The 21,706-nt window shown below is 33.5% G+C and overlaps 2 protein-coding genes across 2 annotated transcripts; one reads left to right on the forward strand and one right to left on the reverse strand.

The window, feature by feature from the left end:
- Window positions 1-8,117: 8,117 nt before the first annotated feature.
- LOC132270840 (coronatine-insensitive protein 1-like) lies at window positions 8,118-12,833 on the forward strand. The gene is made up of 3 exons (XM_059772050.1): window positions 8,118-9,253; window positions 10,727-11,198; window positions 11,824-12,833. The coding sequence occupies exons 1-3, from the start codon at window positions 8,772-8,774 to the stop codon at window positions 12,643-12,645; spliced, it is 1,776 nt and encodes a 591-aa protein (XP_059628033.1). The 5' UTR covers window positions 8,118-8,771; the 3' UTR covers window positions 12,646-12,833.
- A 2,606-nt stretch (window positions 12,834-15,439) lies between these two features.
- On the reverse strand, window positions 15,440-19,742 carry LOC132270841 (transcription factor DIVARICATA-like). Its single transcript, XM_059772051.1, has 3 exons — window positions 18,553-19,742; window positions 17,253-17,711; window positions 15,440-15,946 (listed from the first exon to the last, which is right to left on the reverse strand). Exons 1-3 carry the CDS (start codon window positions 19,011-19,013, stop codon window positions 15,895-15,897), a joined length of 972 nt encoding a protein of 323 aa, XP_059628034.1. The 5' UTR covers window positions 19,014-19,742; the 3' UTR covers window positions 15,440-15,894.
- Window positions 19,743-21,706: the final 1,964 nt, after the last annotated feature.

Consider the following 21,706-nt stretch of genomic DNA (forward strand, 5'->3'; position numbering starts at 1 on the left):
TACTTGGTGAAATTTCACCCGTTGATAGAAATTTGGGCCCACCAATATTGTGAGTGGGTAAAAATACAAATTTTCAAGAATCAAACGTTTGTAAGATTAGCCACATGACAAGATTGGAAAGGAAAATAAAAAATTAGTAGTAAAAGAAGTGGGAAAATCTTAATTTTTGGAAACTAAGGTAAAGTTAGCTTGTGGGGTACATGAGGGACCTTAATGTCGTCTAGGTGGAGAACTGTCCATGTGTACTCTATGTATATATATATATCATCTTCTAATAAAACAAAATAAATAGAATATATAGAGTACCAAGAGGTTTTTTATTTGGCTTCTACACATGACTTCTTAAATTGCCAATTCAGATTTCAGAGCATTAAGCTTTATCAGTTTTCCAAAAGAAAGAAAACAAAATAAATAGAATATTAGGTGAGTGTTTTTTTTTTTTTTTTTTCAAATTTTCCGATGATTTGATTCTTAAGATTGAGCCTTGTTTTTAGGATTTTCCATATATTATAAAATAGTAGTCAAAAACATTACAAAATCTTATCAGTACCACGAAACAGGGTGCCTGACAGAAAACCTTTTATTAGTAAATGGTCATGATAATTACAATTACTTTTATTTTAGTTTTAAATATAACATTGGTTTTTTTGTTTTGGTTTACGTCTGAGTAACACCAGCTAGCTAGTTCGCTCTTTCTCTCCCTCTCCATACAATCTGACACTCATATCTACTCATGTCATACTCAAAATTTACTTAGAATTCAAAAACATTCTAAATAATTTGAAAACTATTTTATCGTACAATAAATATAATTTAACGTACTCTGGTTAAAGTCAACATTGACAAAAAAAGCCAGTGTTATATTTGAAATCATAATAGAAGTTCATGTTTATCTGGAATTGATTAAAAAACGTGTCTCAGTTTAGTGATTAAATGTGAAGACTAATAAGTGAGTTCTTTTTCTATTTTTATTGGTTTGAAAAACCAAAAATCCATAGCCAAAAAAAAAAATTAATAATAAATATGAAAAAATATTTGGTCAAGATGGTAATCATTTTTGGTCACGTGGCACTTTAGTTATTTGTTGTAATCATTTAAAAGCAATAAATTTCCCGTTGTTTTTCCAAGGTCAATAACCTTTGATTGGTTGTTACTATTTTCAAACCAACTCTCTCTCTCATTATTGGATTTCACCTAAAAAAAAAAAAAAACACAGATCATTGGTTAGCTTTCCAACGTGGATCAAGTTTATGTCGGTGGTGGGTGGTTTACTAAGTGAAGTGTATTTCATAAAATAATTTAAATATTATTTAAAATATATTAAATTTTTTAAAGAAAAAAAATGTTATTTAGACCCTTTTTTTTAAAAAAAAAAAAAAAAATAGTGGAAAGGATTTTTACTCTTTTGATAAAATGAATGAGATCAACACTAGTCATTATTCACATCATAAAAATTCGTAGACTACATTCCTCAACTGAAGTATTAGGTTTAAGTACCATTACTCGATTTTAAGTGAGTTTAAAATTAAAAAAAAAAAAAAATTATATTTATTTTAATTTTTAATTACAAGTTAAAAACTTCGGCATTTTCAGTACTTGATATTTTAGTTTTATGAAATTTTCAATTTTTGGATTTTTCATTCATACACATCATAAAAAGGTTTGTTTCTTATTTGTGAAAGAGTAGTGCTACTCAGATCAGAGATTTCAATCGAAATTCTAGATCGAATATTGTTTATTAGCGAGATATAAGAAAGTATGAATTCCACTCTTTTATATTTTGTACATTCAATTAATAAACATTTTTTAACTAAGTCTTTAGGTTAGAGTTATCGGCCTTAAAGTCATTTTTTTTTTTGAAATATTAAGGAATTGAGGCTCGTAATTAACTTGGTTAAAAATGACATTTTTACACCAAGAGACGCACTTGGTGGCACCAAGAATGTTTACATAGATTCGAATACATGCATTGGATGTGAATATGTATCTGAACATTGCATTTTTTTGAGCTCAAATTTCAAACCCCAAGTCCCTTTTGCTCATATTAATAAAGAGACTTTTTCTCGAAAACTCTGTTAAAAAGTGGTTCCATCTTTCGTGTACAATGTAATTTTTTTTAATATATTGGAAGTAACTGCTGCGTGATACTCCGAATTAATAAAACTGAAATATTTTTCTTGATAATTAGAAAGAATAATTTATTATTAGCCAAGGCACTATATTATCGGTACTCAGAATATTAAGTAAAATACTCAATATCTGATCGTATTCACATGACAAGAATTTTTTTTTATCCCGGCAGTTCATTTGAGACAATGAAGTCACCACTATATTTTGATGTCATTAAAAAAAAGAAGAAGGTGAAACTCAACTTTTCAATAAATGTATTCAACTTTTTATATATGAAATAATCAAACATTTATGTTTGTAAGATCCATCATATGGTTAACAAGATTGGAATAAAAAAAAACAAGGGTAAGAATTGTTACGTCCTCTAAATTCGAAGAATGTTAATGTGGTGGTGTGTGAGTAGGGCATATGCCCCATTACTTGATGACCGTGACATCATGTGGTGGGTTTAGTATACCCAACCTACTCATATATTCTTTATTCAACATTTTCTAATACGAAAGATGTATCATTGCTCGTTGAAAAATGATACGTTACCCCGAGTAAAACCGGGCACTATTTATTAAAATTATGTAATAAAATATATTATTAAGGACTTGGAAGGTGGTCATGGTTTTGAAAATTAAGGTAAGGTGTTGTGCGCAAAATTATGGGGCACAGGACTGGAGGGACCATAATGTAGTCTAGGTGGTGAACCGTGTAGTCCATGTGAATTCATTGTCCCTGTTTGGTTGTTGGCTTATTGGCTCTCCCTATCATCTCTAAATAGACTTTAAACTACATTATCATCTCTCTTGTTACATTGACAAACCATCACCCTTTTCATTTGTCTTCTTCCTAAGAATTCTTTAATTGTGGGCATGTTACATGGAGGGTTCAGAGGTAGCTTTAAAAACTTTATAACTCTTCAAATGAAAGCAAACAAAATAATTAAAATATTAGGTGAATGTTTTTGGATGATTAAGTTTCTAAAGTATATGAGTCTTGCTTTTAGGTTTTGGACTTCTCTGCACCCTATAATAGTAATCAAAATATGACAAAAACCTTATACTATTGCAACAACATATTGTCTTGTACATAAGTTTAGTTCATCTAAACCACAATGTGCAATTTAAAAGAGCATAAACTAAATCATGGTAATTTTTTAGTGCATCATTGCAGTACCTAGAGTAAACACCCAACTATATATGGTTAATTTATACTTTATAAGTATTTGCTATTCAAAGTAAATTGGACTTTTTTTTTTGTTCTCCCTAATATTGTAGTGAATTTTAACACTGTTATTATATTCAATTTTTAACACATTTACACTTATTTTTTTAACAATGTGTTGAAAAACATATGTAACGTGTTGAAAAATAATTACAATGTGTTAAAAAGTGTACAATGCAACTATGACGGGAGAATTACAACATAAGACTTAGACTCAACATTGTAATATCCTAAAGTGCCAAACATAGAATAGTTAATCTAGGTATGTACAGATTTGGAACAAAAATTGAAATGATCAATGCAAAAAAATTGAATTGAATTGGAAGAGTTATTCTGTTGAGATTATTTCCAATTTTCAGAATTTTCAAAAAATATTAATAATAAATAATAATAGTAATAATAATAAATTTATTTGTTTGTCATTAGAAGATTTAATAAATAACAAGCATCATTGCATTACTAGATGTTGGTCTTATTCAGAAGGTGGTTAGTAATTTGGAGAACCAAACAATCCTTATATATCCCAAAAAAAGAAAAGAAAAATGAGGTTAAGATGGTAATCGTATTTCGGCCACGTGGTGGGTAATCATTTTACCGCAATCAATTTCCAAATGTTTCTAAAGTCAATAGGTTTGATTGGTTTGGTTGGGAGTTTCAAAGGATTACCGTTGCAAGTGGGACTTGTTCTACGTCCCATCTGAACTTAAAATGAAAATATGTATAAATAGGTGCGTATAAAGTATTATTTAATATTTTAAATTTTTAAATAAATGGATAAGCGTCTATGTTTTATAATTAATATTAAAATCAGGTTTAGTCCTTAATTCGGTGTCAACTCCCGTAGACAAGATGGCTCGATCGCAACTTGCGCAAGCTCAGGTGGAGGCATCGAATATGGATTGGAATGTGAATATGTATAAATGGGTGGATATACTGCACTATCCAATAGCTTAAACTTTTAGATAAATAGCCAGACGTTCACCCATTACAATTACCAACCCTTTCATCTCATTTCATTAACTAAGTCATATAATCATTCTCAACAAGTGTCACTTTCACGCCTTAAGTTTTCTCCTACTCTCGCGTTTTACGGGCGTTCTGACTCAAATTCTCACTATTTATGACTTAATTTTACCGCTTTCACGCTCCCACTCTCGAATTCACTTTCGCTTTATGTAACTTAATTCATTAATAGATTTATTTATTTACATTAAAAATATATATAAATTCATTTATTTATTTATGAAGAGCCCTCATATGAATTGAGACTTCCAATTTTGTTAATGAGGATATTTTTACACAATAAACATAATGTAAAGTTAAGCACGAGAAACACTTGGTTCCTGACTTACACTTTTGTCCAAGTTTGAACTTTGAGGATAAAAAAGTTATACCATTAAAGTAGAGGCTCTCTGATATCAGATGTGAATTTGTGTCTAAACGTTATAGTTATTTTAGGTACGAATATAACTGATGAACTGACACAGTTATTTTAGATATGAATATAACTGATGAACTGACACATTTTATATATTTAATTAAATTGTATATAGCATAGTATTGTTCATTAATAAATAGGAAATGCTAAAAAGGGTTTTGATTTTTTATCTATATTTTTCATTTGAGAAGTAGGGAAGGCAACCTTTATTTATTTATTTATTTTTAAACTTTTTCTTCTTCTTTCATATATATATATACTATGTATGGTCACAAAGAAAGCTTGGAGAAATAGCAAAGTTAATTAATTTAAGAGAAGTTTGTATAGTGCCTTTAAAAGCTAGCAAATTGATAGTAATAGCCCTCCCTTTTAGGCTTTAGTTAAATTTTAATTATGACCCTCACTTGGGCTTAATAATGAGCCAGCTGGTAATGGTTCCATATAGATGATGAGGCGGCAAATAGCCATTGGCAACTGCTTCAATTGTAAGAATTAGACTGTAGATGATTCTTAAGACTACCACTCTCAAGACTGCGCGCGCACACACACACACACATATTATTATAGTTTATGATTTTCAATGGTGGACCAAAACCCAACTAACTACAGTAACTGAAAGATCAATAACAACTCTAGAAGCCCTTTTTTTTTTTTAATGTGCATTATTAGCCAAAAAGTGGATTTCACTAAAGTAATATGCGATTTGAAAGCAAGGGCCATTTGACAAATATATATATATATATGAATGCTGAATAGGTGATTTGCAGACAATAAATATATTCTCTGATTATATACTACTACAATGGTCATCTAGATTAGTGTTTTGGATTGGGATCCACCACTTAAAATTCTTATTTAACAAAATTTTCAGATGAAATTGGAGAGTATCATACTCACCTAATCATCAGACTAATATAGAAATAGATTGGGCGGTATATAAGTACACATTTTGAAACAATCAAGCCAGCTAGAAAAATATATGTGTGTGTGTGTGTGTTCACTCACACAATCATATATATATATATAAAAGCTAATTTAAAGGTCATGCTAAGCTTGGAATGATGTCAAAGGTTGGACTTTTATCAGAATATAAACTCAACAAGTGGGTATATTCTAGTAGAGTTGGAAAATCACTTTCATAGGTACAACATAATTAGGCATTTTAATGTTAGAATTATTGTATCTACCAATCAGTCCACAATCAAATTTCTCAGGTCAAGTGGGATCCTGATTTTCAACAATAAAAAATTCCAATTCAATTATTTATTTATTATTGGATGATAACTTCAATCTTAAATGTTTTCCAAATAGAATATGCTTAGCACTTCCATGGTCACATGAATCTTGCCGACAAAATTTTAGACCAAATATTTTTCTTTATGAATTTTTAATTTATAGCATTATTATCATGATTATTATTATTTTTTTGACTGAAGTAGGAATATGTGCCACAACATATATAATAATTCTTTTCACTTTTTATGTAGTTAACTAATTAATGGGTAGTGTGAAGCCTTATAAGTACAAATATATTTTAGATAAATTTCTTGAGAGTATTTTGACATATTTAATGCTCATTACTAATAATAATAAAATCTCTGCAATTCATAAACATAACCCTAAATTTTAAATACATCACATAAATACACTTATGGTTATTAATGGACATTATTAGTTCATATGATATGATAGCTCTTTTCTCACAAATTCTATCCGTATGATCATGTTTTGAACACACTACCCTTAAACCCAAAAAAAAAACATTCTGCAAAATCTCTTATATATATAGCACGTGTCAAATACTTAATTCAGTAAATAAAATTATACTGTATATGAGACATGAACTTCTATATCTTCCGTGGATTTACATCCACATGAATTGTCCTAATTTATCATCACTGTTTTTAAGGATTCTCCAGAAATGGTAAATAGTGATACATTCGTGTATTTTCTAGAAGCAAGTTGTAAAATATCCAAATTCCATTCGCAAAATAATTAATACACAGACGGTTGAGTCATTTTCCGGTATACACGTGGCACTTAGAGCCCAGAAGGAACGATAGCCACATGGCTGTTCAATTTTTTATTTTATTATTATTATTATTATTATTATTATTTTTTTTTTTTTGTGACTTTTAATTTATTTTCTTCTTTGAGAAAAATCAGAAGCTGTTGGCCGGCTGCCAACATAATTCTACCTTTAGGGTGGCAATTTCGTCCATCCAAATATAATTTTGTTCGATCCTCTCTAATTTTAATGTCTTTAAATAATAACTAGGATTGCAAAATATAAATAATATGAATAGTTTTTGACTTTTTTATTTTTATTTTTTGGAGTTACTGAGGAACTGTCTGATTGATTAAAAAATAAATTATAATTAATGTTTGTTTTTTTTTTTTTTTGAAATTATAAAACTTCAACTTTAAGATCAAATTATTCTTTTAAATTATTTCTTCTTTTTTTATATTTAATAACCTTCCTTCTTTTCTTTGTTACATATATTTAATTTAATTTAATTTATTTTTTATTTTCTTTCTTTCCTAATTGGATATATATGGCTATACTTTTTTTTTTTTTTTTTTTGTTCACTTGTCTTATATATATATTCCACCTTGATGGACTTTTTATTGGATTTTATGTAATTTAATTAAAATAATGGTATGAGATTGAGTTTTAATTGAAGTAATATTATAAAATTTGAGTTTTAATTAATATATGAAATAAGAGAAGTATGGTTTCCAATCTATTCATAGTATGGTTGGTTAACTACTATATATATATATATATATATATATATAGGAAATGAAAGAATTGAAAAAAAAAAAAGAAAGAAGCAATCAATTCACACACACACATATATATATATATTTTTTTTCTCTCTTTATCTAAAGAAGAGAGAGACAATGAAAAATCATTCACACGGTGAGCAAGAAAAGAATAAAATAAGTAAGTAAAGAAAAATAAAGGTTATGTATATAAAAGTTACATACGTATGTACAAGTAAGATAAAAAAGAAAGAAAAATGTTGAAGTTTTATAATTTTAAAAAATAAAAAACATACATTAATTACAGTTTTTGTAATTAGATTTTTCAACTAATTAGACGTGGAACTGTGATCAGTAATCCTCTGCTTACCTTAATCTAAGGACCAATTGAAAGTCGTAACCAACATGAAATACCAAAAATAACCTTTCATTTTCCTTCTTATCCCCCAAGCAATTTTACTCTCTACCCTAGCCGCTAACTACAGCATCATCGAGTATCATCAGACAGTAGCATTAAATGCAATAAGAGTGGAATCTATGTGGAGTTCCCAATAGCACTTCGCCACGTGAACAAATCCCTGGTTTTCCCTATCCCAACCATGACCTTATGGTAGCGTTGGTCGCAAGTGATTGGTTACACTTTCATTTCTTTAGTCGTTTCCTCCGTCAGCCCCTCTCTCTCTCCTCTCTCTCTTCCCTTTCTATTTCCGTTGGAGCTGTAAACAGAAACCGAGACGGAACAAAACCCCACCATCCACTCCTCTGATCCGCTCCTCTATCCCCCATAGATACTGTTGCAACTGTCGCCGTCTGATTGACATCAATCTTCACCGTTTGATACGATTTCCTCGTGTGTATAAACTCTCCTCCTCTGCATCGGTTGAGGACGATGACGATGTGCTTAGCCGAGCTCAATATTGGATGCACACTTACTCTCCCGTTCGTCGATTTGGTGTTCTTTTGAGCACAAACTTCGTCATAGTCTCGCCAATTACCGATCCGATTCGGTTGTGTGTCGTGCTCGCAAACCGCCAAAAGTTTCAAACTTTGTCTTAGATCGAAGCACAACTCTGTTCTTCATCGTTTAATTTTGCAAGTCATCGAAGTTCTGTTCAGTGGTTTGAATCTGATCGTTTTATGTTTTGATACTCAATTTCGGTGTGTTCAGTCTTCGATCGACCTTTGAAGTTAGAGCTCTGTTTGTTGTGTGTGCGAGAAAATAGCTATGGAAGATCGAAAGTCGAATAAGTGGAGTATAGGAATGCCAGATACAATATTCGGACTCGTGATTGAGCACATAGTCGATTCGCGTGACCGGGACGCGGTCTCTCTGGTGTGCAGGAGATGGTACGAGATCGATGCGCTGACTCGCAAACACATTACGATCGCCTTGTGTTACACCACCACTCCGAGGCGGCTCCAGCGGAGGTTTCAGCAACTTCGGTCGCTCAAATTGAAGGGGAAGCCACGAGCGGCGATGTTCAATTTGATACCGGAGGATTGGGGAGGGTTTGTGACTCCATGGGTTGAAGAAATTGCCAAGTCTTTTAGTTGCTTGGAGTCGCTTCACTTCCGGCGGATGATTGTGAAGGACTCTGATCTTGAATTGCTTGCTCAATCGCGTGGCCATGCTTTAAAAGTGCTTAAGCTCGATAAGTGCTCCGGTTTTTCCACAGATGGACTTTTACATATCACTCGCTTGTGCAGGTATAGTTACTAGTTTTTTGCCACATATTTGACTTGATTATACTCTATACCTCAAATCTTTGAAATTGTAGAAAACTTGGATTGAAAAGTAAAAGACTTTCTTACTTGTTTTTGTAGTAGCTATTGTCCTCTTGTTTTATGGTAAACATTTTGGCACGAAATAATTAATTGTAGATTTTCGTTAGTTTTAATCTTTTAGTGAATATTGATTAATATATCATGAGGAATGATAGAACTTGATTTCTGATATTGGGGCCTTATTTTGACTATTTTGTGAATGAAATAATCTGCTTTGTTCATCAATGCAGTGGACGTTCTTGCTGGTTTTTGAGTTTATAAATTATAATTAAATTAAAATAGAGCTCAGTGAACGATGATGTAACTAAAAGAGATGTGGGAAGCTGACTAGGAAGTTTTCAAGATCTTATTTTGTTAGGATTTTAGAAGTCATTGGATTTGGAATTTTGTAGGGATTAAATTCTTGTGATTTGTTAAATATCTTTTATATATATATATATATATATATATTTCAGTGAACGATGATGTAACTAAAAGAGATGTGGGAAGCTGACTAGGAAGTTATCAAGATCTTGTTTTTGTTAGGATTTTAGAAGTCATTGGATTTGGAATTTTGTAGAGATTAAATTCTTGTGATTTGTTATATATATATATATATATATATATTTCATTGGTTTTCTGAGTTTATAAATTATAGCATTCTGGAAGATGACGCGTAAACACATTATTAAGATTTTACTGGCTAGTTTAGTTATATAGTACAAGATATTGGTTCAAGTCATAAATGGCTGAGTAGACCCAACCCACACACCTAATTCTTAGTAGATTTATGTCAATTTGACAAACTTGGGAGTTGTCTGGTCACTGAATCTGGATAAAATTTAAAGTGGGCTCCTTTCTTGTTGGAGTATATTGAAGACTGCACAAGATATATCAAGTTATTTTTATTATTATGAAACCATATTTGATAAATTCATGCTTTATAGTGATGGAATATGACACCTTGCAAATATTTTGATTTCAGTTCCCACAATTTTAGTTTATTTTTCGACATCTTGGATTTCTTAACTCTTATCTTGGAAAGTTATGAAAAGAAACAACTGAAAACTACCGGGGATTCCAGATCAAAAGTAGTCAAAACCTATTGCAGTTTGTAATCATATTAATCTTTTCAAAATAAGAGCTTTGAGTGATTACTAGGTATTGATAAGGATGAACTTGAAATCATTGGTTATGTAAAACTAGTTTGTTAGATGAGTAGTTTTCAAGTGAGTTTATTACCAATATGCTTTTCTTGCATTTTGTTGATTTGGAGGTTGTAGTTGATGTGATTTGTAGTGTAGTGATAGACATCATACACATCTAACTAGTTCTGGTGCCTACCTAGAGGCTAGAGATACAATGGTGATTTATGTATTCTCAATTTCATTTCTAACCCTGTTTACTCTTCCTCAGGAAGTTAAAGACCTTGTTTCTGGAAGAGAGCAGTGTCGATGAGAAAGATGGGGAGTGGCTACATGAGCTTAGTTTGAACAACACAGTTCTTGAAACATTGAACTTTTACATGGCTGATCTTGCAAAAGTCAGATTCCAAGACCTTGAAGTGATAGCTAGAAATTGTCGCTCTTTAGTGTCGATGAAGATTAGTGATTGTGAAATTCTGGACCTCGCTGGTTTCTTTCGGGCAGCAGGTGTGCTAGAAGAGTTTGCTGGGGGTTCCTTCAATGAGCAACCAGAAAAATATTCTACCGTTTCACTTCCCCCAAGATTATGTTGTTTGGGTCTAACATACATGGGGAAGAATGAAATGACCATTGTATTCCCCTTTGCATCCCTACTGAGAAAATTGGATCTGCTCTATGCTCTACTCGATACAGAGGATCACTGTCTCTTAATTGAAAGGTGCCCTAACTTAGAAGTTCTTGAGGTACAATCCTAAAACTGTTTCTTGTCCTTTTTCCTCATGTATGTTTACTCATTCTGTTTTTCCTTTTCAGTGTTTTGTGCATCTCTTGTCTAGATTCACTACAAATTCACCCTTTATTCAATTAAATTGGATGTGCTATTTTCATTCGTGGTAGCTTGCATTGCTTTGCTCTCATGATGAATTTTAATTAAGATCAAATTTAAAGATGTCACATTTCTTGATTTAAGCTCAAGTTTTTTGAAAAATAAATAAGTGCATTACCTAGTTCATGTACGCCTATGGGCTTGTTGTAGGGTAAGATTGGAAAAGACTTGATCTTTGGTATAATTTTGCACAAAGTGGTTGCTTTGACAATCAAACCTGTGTCCTCTCGCTTGAAAGACTAAGCTTTTACCATTGCTCAAATCTAATTGTTTACCTAAAATTTGGATTATCACCAATGGAACCAAATTCAGATAATATTTATTATTTATGTACATGTGTTATATATGAAATTTTTTAGATAAGGTGGAAGCAGGTAGAATACTACTCGAGAATCATTAAGTCATACGATAAAAGTCAATGGGCATTTTATTGAATAAATAAATTGATTTGAGTAACCTATTCTTCTTTTTGAAATGGACAGACGAGGAATGTCATTGGGGATAGAGGATTGGAAGTTCTTGCTCGGTATTGCAAGAGATTAAAGAGGCTTAGGATTGAGCGAGGTGCTGATGAACAGGGAATGGAGGAAGAGGGAGGATTAGTTTCACAGAGAGGAATAATTGCTTTGGCGCAGGGCTGCCTTGAACTGGAATATTTAGCTGTATACGTGTCTGATATCACAAACGCATCTTTGGAATGTATTGGCAGATACATGAAAAACCTATGTGATTTTCGCCTGGTCTTACTGGATCAAGAAGAAAGGATAACGGATTTACCTCTTGACAATGGAGTTCGAGCTCTACTAAGAGGCTGCAAGCTTAGAAGGTTTGCTCTGTATCTTCGGCCTGGGGGCCTGACTGATGTGGGTCTCAGTTATATCGGGCAGCACAGCGACAACATTAGATGGATGCTTCTGGGTTATGTTGGGGAAACTGATGAAGGGCTTCTGGCGTTCTCTAGAGGCTGTCCAAGCTTACAAAAGCTAGAAATGAGGGGTTGTTGCTTCAGTGAACGTGCACTCGCTTTTGCTGTATTGCAGCTAACTTCTCTCAGATATTTGTGGGTGCAAGGGTATCGAGCAACATCTGCAACGGGTTGTGATCTCTTAGCCATGGCTCGCCCATATTGGAATATTGAGTTAATACCTTCAAGGCAAGTTGTAGTTGCCGATCCTCATGGAGAAGCTGTAGTTGTTGAGAATCCTGCCCATATACTAGCATATTACTCCCTTGCCGGACAAAGAGAAGATTTTCCAGATACCGTTTGCCCTCTGCTGCCCCCATCTTCCCTTCTTACTTCGTAGATCTGTATATATTCTTTTCCCGACAGTTCCCTTCTTTCCTCTGTTACATGTGCTCTGTCCTGTTAATAGGTTCTTGTATCTTTTCTTTTTGGTATAAGGGTTTTTTTTTCTTTTTCTTTCATTTTAAATTATAGTTAAAACCTATTTCTAAACTCTTTTGCTAAAATAAGTTTTTTTGTTGTCTGTAATTTTGAGGCACTTGTGCTGTTGCTTGCTTTAAGTTTCAATTCAGTGGCGACTTGCATTAGTTCTGAACTTCTGCTTCAAGTCAACTACTTGCTGATTTAAAGCAGGGCCAAGTTTTGTGATGCGGTACTGTGAATAAAAATGAAGAGTTGTTCCACCTTGCATTGTTTGCTGCATCATTGTAACAGCCGATAGCCAAGTGTTGACTGGCTCGAGCCTCGAACCTTGTCTATATCCGTGCTTGGTAAAAGCTAGATTTTAATGGTGTCGTGGAAAGTTGTATGTGTCTGTGTCAACCGGAGCTAAGCCATGTGAAGTCGTAGCTGTCGAATGCCACATCGTTCCACCTTCACTTGTCATTTCAAGGAGACGGTGTTGTGGAAAAGTTCACCTGGAGTTGAGCCTGTGTCATCGGCGAACAATTTCACTTTTTGATCAGCATACAGAATTCATGTCTGCGAACAATTGCACACCGCCATATCACAGTGCCGATCAAGTTGTGTCGTGGTAGTACTTTCAACGTATTTGATACTTGTAATTTTACTAATGGAGCGTTGATTTAGAAGGAGAAATATTTGCTCTATCGGATTTGTCATGCTACATGTAATAAATGGTTGTGTTTTCCAACTGTGTATGTACCTCGAAATCAGATAGGTAGGGTAAGAGTTTCCTTTAGGTTGAGAGAACTTAAACGGCTCAGGCCCTAACGAGGGGGTGTTCACGGAGTTTTAGGGGGCGGCAGTCTCAGGGGAGGTGAAGACGGTGAAGGTACGCATCACCTGACATATTCAAAGGCCACAGTTGCTTGCATTCAAACGCGGTTGTTGTAGAGTAATGCATATGCAAGAGAAGAGGCTACAATACATTTTGAAAATCCTTCAAGAGCACTGATGCTACAAACATATTGGCTGATATGGTCCTATTTGGTGATACTGATATCAAGCGCTGAAGGCTGAAGCTGAATGTTTTCGGAGGGCTATCATTTCGGCTCAACACTCTACATATATCTACCTGTTGGTTTGAAAGTGACTCTATGGTGGTTTGTAAGGCAGTGGCGATCCCCGAGTCAAGTCCTGTAGCAATGGAAGCCATTAAATTTGATATGATCCCTGGAAGCCATCAAATTTGATATTATTCAAGCGTTTCGCGATTTTTCCTCGGTTCGAGTTAGTCATGTAAATAGGCATGGCAACGAAGTCACTAGTGCAGTAGCAAAACTGTCTTGAAGTCATATCATGCAGGACTCTCCATTGCTTCATTCCAGTGGATATTCTCCTTCTTGCTGATGGAGACTTGTCTAGTAATAGGAGTTTATCCTCTCTTTGATATTGTTTCTTCATTGTTGTTTGTTTGCTAGGAAAAAAATATATATATCAAGAAGCCATCAACTTTCAGAATCACACACATATTTGATTGAAAAAGATGAATGTCTTGGGAATAAATTTTATGGTTCTCTATTCTTGGACTGAAATTGGATTAGGGGAACAACTCTTGTCTCTAGTCAAAAGATCAGCCTCCATGATATTGAATTTGATGTACTCATTGAACAGAACATACTTCTTTTTTTCTTTGAAAATAAAATAAAAAATAAAAAATTCTCAAAAATTAGAACTAGACATTTATGATTCTTTTGTTATCTAATTTAATTTTATATTATGAATAATCCATTTTGAATGGATTGATTGCAGTAAATGACACTACGCATCAAATATGTAAATCATGTTTTTTGATGCAGAATTAGTGCAATAATGTTGGTCTTACAAAGATTCTGTGCAACTCAGTAACATTTTCTAATGTATGCATATATGGGATGGAAAGATAGCAGTTCACAAAACAAACGCAGAAGATATGTCACATACACACACAGATATGGTCCTCCCTTTCACTGCAGAATCAGTACAGATCCTACAGCTTTATTTCTTATACTACCATTGTTTTTAGCAGATTATGTTTATCATTAATGGCATAAATTTTCTTTGATAGAAATAACCTTTCAAAATCATAAACATTAATGTCTACCACCGGCACAACGGTGAAGATGCTCTACTGAACTTTGAGTCTCTAGCCACGGGTTCAAAATTGAAAGCAACATTTATATACTACACATATGGCCCTCCTCAGATCTCGTAATAGTGCCCTGCCCTTTTTAACCTTTCAAAATGATGATGTATTTGTTGTACCAAGTCTTTAAACAAAATAATAATAATGATAAATAATAAATAAATAAAAATAAAAGGAGGGGAAAGCAAGTTGTAGGATCAATCCTCTACAGTTTATATACATCATCCTCTTTTTTCTTTTTCTAAACATGAATGAGATTTGATGTAAAGAGAAACCAGGGTTTGATTGGACGATCATTGTTGCGCCTCCATGGATTGGCATTGTAAAAGCTAGAAGATACCTTTCTATGTAGTGGAGATTTACTATAGAAAAAAACGGGTCAATCCATTTCACACACAGATTAACCAGATTACTAATGAAGAAAGATTTTCCTTTTCTACTTTTAAACTTTAAACAAGAAAAAGATGAATCAAAGTGTATACTTTGAAACTTTTCGATGTATGCGGTCTTAATCCACTCAGACATTTGAGAAAAATTAGAATAAAGTGGCCAAAATGCTTTCTTCGCAACTTGCAGAGCGGCTGATCCTATAAAATAATAATAAAAATTGAAAAAAATAAAAATAAAAATAAAAGTTGGTGGTTTTGTCATTTACCAAAAAGAAATGTGAATAAAAGTAATCATGTTACTGATTAATGTGTGGTTTTAGAAGATGATACATGCAAAATGACGTGTGCTGGCACTTTGGCTTTTTCATTTAATAGTTGTATCAGCAACAACGGTGGTAGTAGCAACTAAAGGGAACAAACACAGTCACAGCACATTAGCAAACATAAAAATTTGTTCAGATCACTTATCATCTGAGGACTAGCATTTTATCAACCATTAAAATAGTGATATATTTATCTACCCACTCCCGGGTAGATGTTATTTTCCACCTAATGAAAACGCACCTTTATCATAGTCTTGTCAGCATTTTTACAGGTAGAACAGCTCTGTTTTTCAACTGAACCAGGCTAAACTTCGTAAAACGTACGCAACCTCAGTGTGGACACTACAAAGAAGACAGTAATGGTAGAGAGAGTGAAAAAATCAAGATTGTCGAGATTTCATTCTGTTGAAAAGAAAAGAAAAGAAAAGAAAAGAAACAAAGAAACTAGATGCTCTAATTCCATATAATGTGAAAAACCAAAGTTCTTTCCACACTTTCATTGATTTCAGTAGATATGCAAATGAACTTCAGAATCACAGAAACCATGATTCCCTCCATGGATTTGCAAAAGAAGCTACTTATGCTAATGCAGAAGTCTATGCCACCATTAACCTTCGGACCAGGGGATGGTAAGATACGACAGAATATGGCGAAATTTGATTGGAGAAAAGAAAATAAATAAGTAATTGGAAAACATGGGCCACATTGGTAATCGTACGCGGATCTTTGTGCTCTACGAAGGATTAAAGCATAAGATGCTTGCATTAGTGGAATGCAGACTAAGCGTCTACAAAGTGATGGTGATCAAGCACAGTCAACTAGGCCTAATTGGATGCATAAATCTAAGGATGGCCGAAAGGGACCAGAGGGAAAAGAAAGCAATCAGATGCTATGGAATTTCATGAAGAGTGCTGAGTGAGTCAGCTAATTTGGCCACAGCACCTAGTGACATGGCAGCTCGCGAAAGAGGATAGTTCGGCTATAGTTTAATGAAGTGCACTAAACAGTGATTTAACTGTTCTGCGTATCAAAAAACAGGAAGTTGTGGAAGCTTCAGCAGAAAAACTGAATTTGATCTAGAGAAACCTGAAAGTAAATTGTTAGTAGTGCTTCATTAGGTCTTGAATGGACAAGAGAAATGCAAAAGACAAGGAATATACAGGCTCAAATCATCAAGTTGTAGAAATGGACAAGAGAAATGAAAAAGACAAGGAATATATTGGCTCAAATCATCAGCTTGTAGAAATGGACAACCCTAACTTAAATGGTTTGATCATAATCCATATGATCTAACTGATGCCTTTGATCATAAGCCATATGAACTACAGATTCACTGCTAGCACGTATGTATGATCGATTGTTTCTCTAATCATTTCAAAGGGACTTCAGACTAGAACAATTTAAATCGTAAAACCAGGGAAAATATAAAGGCAAATTCAAGAGTGATTCAAATTGATAAGTTCAAGCACATGATTCCATCATCTTTCCATAGTGTTCAACAAGCATGTTATAGCTCAATTTCATCCAGTTAATTACATAACATCATGGCAAAAGCACTGACATTGAAATTTCACTCAACAGATTGCGTTGTCATTTCAACCCATATGGACAATTACCAAGATTGCTGCCTCATCCATGAACTTCATACCTTGTGGATTGGATCTGAAACATTGAATTGTGAGGTCCGATATGAGCTCCATGACGAGCACCTCCCTGTAGTTTAAGACCATGTGGAGCAATCTCATGTGGATACTGCATGAATGAGTTGGCATGAGTTGAGCCAAAAACCATCACTACTCCATCATTGGAGTCATTCCAGTTGAGTAATATTTTTGGTGTGCTGGGGACCGACGTTGGTGGTGAAAGCGGACTGGACTTGTCACACAACAGAGATTCATTATAATTGGATTGAGTAGCGTCCGCGAGATGGATAGTTGTGATGTCATGGATGCTGGGTCGTCTCTTATCTTTTCCACCCGAATTCTGCCTCATGTAATATTTCTGAGCATGGCTTGCCACTTGAGTGGGGTTTTTGGTGATTACGAAATTCCTAGAGATATGTCTCCAGTCCCCTTTACCATGCACTTCAAGACCCATCAGAAACCGCCTAGGATTAGTCACCAAACAACACATGTTATGAACAAGAAAATACTTTTGTTGGACAATTCAAATTGGTATCCACACGGTAAGGATAGATAAGAGAAACCAACAAAGCTCAAACCAATCATATTCACAAACAAACCTATCGAATAATCTTTAATTGAAAGGGTTAACAATTCAAATTCCCATCATGGATATATTTCCCAATCAAAAAATAATAACATTAACAATAAATAAAGGAAATTTCTAGGAAAAGTGACTATGAAGAATAATGTATAAAGGGCTCATCTTCATTTGGTTACTGCAAAACCAGTAAACAAGTAAAGGAACATTAAATCCATATATTTCCTTGATTTGGGTTCACTAGAACATTGAAACATCAACTCAATTATTATTATTATTTTTTCTTGGCAAGAAACTCACGCACCCATTTGTCCTGATGGCAACTTGAACCCTCACCCAGGGACGGACTTACATAGGCTCCAGGGAGACAACTGCCCCCTCTGATTTTTTTTTTTACATTAAATACTAGGAATTTTTTCATATTACAGTTATATACCTATGAAATTCTAGTGTCCCCCCTCCTAAAATTATTAAAAAAATTCACCTTTGCCTCCTCTCACCCAATTTCCTGGGTCCGTCCCTGCCCTCGCCATCCGCTTTGGAAGGTAGAGGAGATACCATTAGGCTACAACGGCCTTTGTCATCAACTCAGTTAAGTCTGTTAGAATAGGGCTAATTTCAATTTTTCATTTTCATTAAGCATAACAACAGAAAAAGAAAGCAAACTTTTAATTGAAGCACCAAGCTATACCTAGCAAAACTACAAAGTAATAAAGAGAATTCACCTGTGCTCATCTTCTGTCCAAGGCACCCCCTTTTTCCTCTCCCCCGTGGAAGACCTCTTTCTTAAGGCATCAAATTCGCGATTATCTACAAACTCCAATGTGAAAGAGGATGTCAAATACACCGGAATTGGAACCAACCCAGCCTCTATATCATTAACATCTGCTTCCAATTTCTGGTACTGCCATATCACATCAAACACTGACTTTCCAGGGATCATGGCTGCCACATTTAGCCATCTCTCCGGAGTGTCCTTATCGAACATGGCAAGAGCTCTCTCAAAGCTCTTGTTCTCTTCTTTAGTCCATTTGGTGTTCTTGCTCTCTTGCATCAAACAATTCAAATACGAAGACGGACTCAGACTTTCCATGTCCACGAGTGTTTCAAACCCTTCTCCCCTCAAGTCTATATCCCTCAATTTGCTATAATTTGACATTTCAATCCATAGAATTGATTCAAGCATTCAATTTGATGACATTGAAGAAATATTTAGTATGCAGAGAAAGTGTGAGGGATTATAATGACCCAAAAGGCATTAAATTCAGAATCATTTACTGGGAATCAGAATACCCTTTTTTCAAAATAGCATAAATTGAAGAATCTAGAAAAGACTCACCTTTTCGGAATCAAGAATATCTGGAAAAAATCAGAAAAAGCATAGATCTTGCAGCTCACAGATAAACCCTAGACCCAGCCAATCACATATTATACTAAACCACAAACCAGGACAGAACTAAAAACAAAAGAAAATTGCAAAACCCATATAAATTTCTGAATTTGAAAGAGACGTTGGAATATTTTGAAGAATTGAAGGTTCAAAAAGTGAGAATAGGTAGTGCCACACTCCAAAACTTCAACTAAAGTGAAATAAAACTTGTCGAAAGAAACCAGTTGAGAAAAGATATTGATTCTGGAGAATCTGGGTGATAAAAGGCGGGAAAGTATTGTTTCCTTTTCTTTCTTAGCAACAAGAAAACAGAGAGAAAATGGTGATTGGGGGTTCAAGCAAAAGTGGGTGAGAATGGAAGAGACGATTCAAAATTCAGTGGTAGTACGGTTCTTTAACAGGGTCGTGAGAGAATCGAGAGCAGAGTTTGGAAGGAAGAGGGAATATAAAGAATACTTGAAGTTGTTGTCTACTTGTGATTGGGGGTACCATCATGAAGTCTCCACTTGTAATTTTGTAAATATATATACACACACAATATATACATACACACACATATATATATATATATATATCTATGTATACACCCATGTGAGTATATATGTTTTCTTTCCTTCTATGATGGGGAGGAAGGCTGTCCTCAAGTGTGGTTTGAGAACTCAAATAACCCCTCGTGTAGTTGTTATCTTCCCTTTTTAATAATTTATGCTTTTTTTCAATCCTACATTCCAAATCAACCAAAATAACGCTGACGGTCAATGGCATTTTAGGGGTAGAGAAAGAGGGAGTGTGATCTAGGTACTAAAATGAATTAAAAAAAAACTAAGAGTTAGAGATTAGGGTAGAGATAGAGGTTTAGTGATGAAGGTAGTTTTGTTAATTAATAGGATGAATATTTTGTAAATTAATTGAATTAAATATTCAAGGAGCAAATATGACATTTGAAACTATAAGGGGTATTATTGTTAAAAAAATCGTTAACCTACATCGGAGTGGCATTGACTAAAACCTCAAAAGGTATCAATGCAATTTACCCTATATTTTTCAAGCATTGTGTGATTTTGTCATTTATGAAAGTGTGTTTCAATATCACTACATTTTGCTTTCACCAAAAGGAGACAGGGTAAAATAAAATTTTCAAGACAAAGTATTCTAATGTGTTTGAGACGGGCAGAGCCCGCATGTGCCCAAGGCCCTGCCTCCTATCCCATGCTGGTCCACTAGATTTTTTATTTTTTTATACATAAATTTGTAGAAATTGATAAAATATTCCCGCTAAAATTGATAAAATGGCTTTTCTATCTCTGAATACACTATATTTTATTTTATTTTATGTTTATAATGTAAATATTTATAAAATATCCCCATAAAATTTATAGATTATCCCCCATAAAATTATTTATTTATAAAAAAATCTTTAACTCTTTATTCATTTTCCTTCTTATTTTTCAAATTTCTTTTTGTCATCTTCAAAAACTTTTGTATTCTCTTTCTACAATTAAAACATATTTTTTCTTCAAAATTCTCTCGTATTTTTTTCTTTTTATTTCATTTTCTTCTTAAAATTTTCCTCTTTCTTCTTAAAAATTTCTTTTTTTCTTGCACTCATGCATAATTTATGTGCAATAACCTCTCTCTCTCTCTTTTTCCCCCTCTTCTTATTCATTTTTTATTCACTTATTCTAATGCACTGTTGTTACGCTATTATATTTTTGGCCAATTTGAAAAACAAAATTATTTTGTCAGTGTTAACATGCCCCCCTGAACCAAATTCCTAACTTCGCCGCTGATTAGAGATTCTTGTTTTACATTAAATTTGAATAGGGAGTGACCCTAGAAGCTAAAAAAAATGGTATTTTTGTGTAATTGTAATAATCGAGTTATTGACATTGGTGCTACACAAATATGATTCAGGCATATACATGATATATTTACTTAAATCATGAAGAAATTGATCCCATGATGTGGATTTTGAAATTATAAGGTCAAGTAAACAATAATATCTCAAACTTTAAGTTTTTGAATCAAATGACAATCCCCTTGTCTAGTCCCCAAGGTCAGTAGGAAGTATTCCATCTTCAAGACTACATTAATTATTAATATTATTAGTATTAAGATTAGCTCAAGTTTTTCCAAGGCAAAATATAGAGGATATAAGCCAAGAGTATTGTGAGAAAAATAATCAATAATGTACCATTTTTGTCAACCTTTTGCCTTTCAAAACTTACAATTGGTTAAGCAATATTTGGGAACACAGTTTTTACCATCAACACACACAAAGCTTGATTCGATGGTTCTAGTGACAAAATTTCATATAAAAATCATTTTGATTTGATGGTTTTACTGACAAAATTACCATCAATTGTTTTCTAGGTGGAATAAACAATTGGAATAATGACTTTAACGAAGAATGGTGTACAAATAATAATGATTATTAGTGCCCTTGATCTAACCCAGTATGATGAATTTCTCTGTTGCCAAGGCATGAA

Source organism: Cornus florida, unplaced genomic scaffold (genome assembly GCF_030987335.1).
Source record: "Cornus florida cultivar Cherokee Brave unplaced genomic scaffold, ASM3098733v1 CherokeeBrave_3.0.0_Hap2_Chr08, whole genome shotgun sequence".
In the NCBI taxonomy this organism is placed as follows: domain Eukaryota; kingdom Viridiplantae; phylum Streptophyta; class Magnoliopsida; order Cornales; family Cornaceae; genus Cornus; species Cornus florida.

What these genes read in the sequence shown, in the direction of transcription:
- LOC132270840 (XM_059772050.1), top strand. Translation starts at nt 8,772, where the DNA reads ATGGAAGATCGAAAGTCGAATAAGTGGAGTATAGGAATGCCAGATACA. An exon ending in CATATCACTCGCTTGTGCAG is followed by an intron (nt 9,254 to 10,726) that starts GTATAGTTACTA and finishes ACTCTTCCTCAG; the next exon opens with GAAGTTAAAGACCTTGTTTC. An exon ending in CTAACTTAGAAGTTCTTGAG is followed by an intron (nt 11,199 to 11,823) that starts GTACAATCCTAA and finishes TGAAATGGACAG; the next exon opens with ACGAGGAATGTCATTGGGGA.
- LOC132270841 (XM_059772051.1), bottom strand. Translation starts at nt 19,013, where the DNA reads ATGCTTGAATCAATTCTATGGATTGAAATGTCAAATTATAGCAAATTG. An exon ending in TGGACAGAAGATGAGCACAG is followed by an intron (nt 17,712 to 18,552) that starts GTGAATTCTCTT and finishes GACTAATCCTAG; the next exon opens with GCGGTTTCTGATGGGTCTTG. An exon ending in TTTCAGATCCAATCCACAAG is followed by an intron (nt 15,947 to 17,252) that starts GTATGAAGTTCA and finishes TCTTCTTTGTAG; the next exon opens with TGTCCACACTGAGGTTGCGT.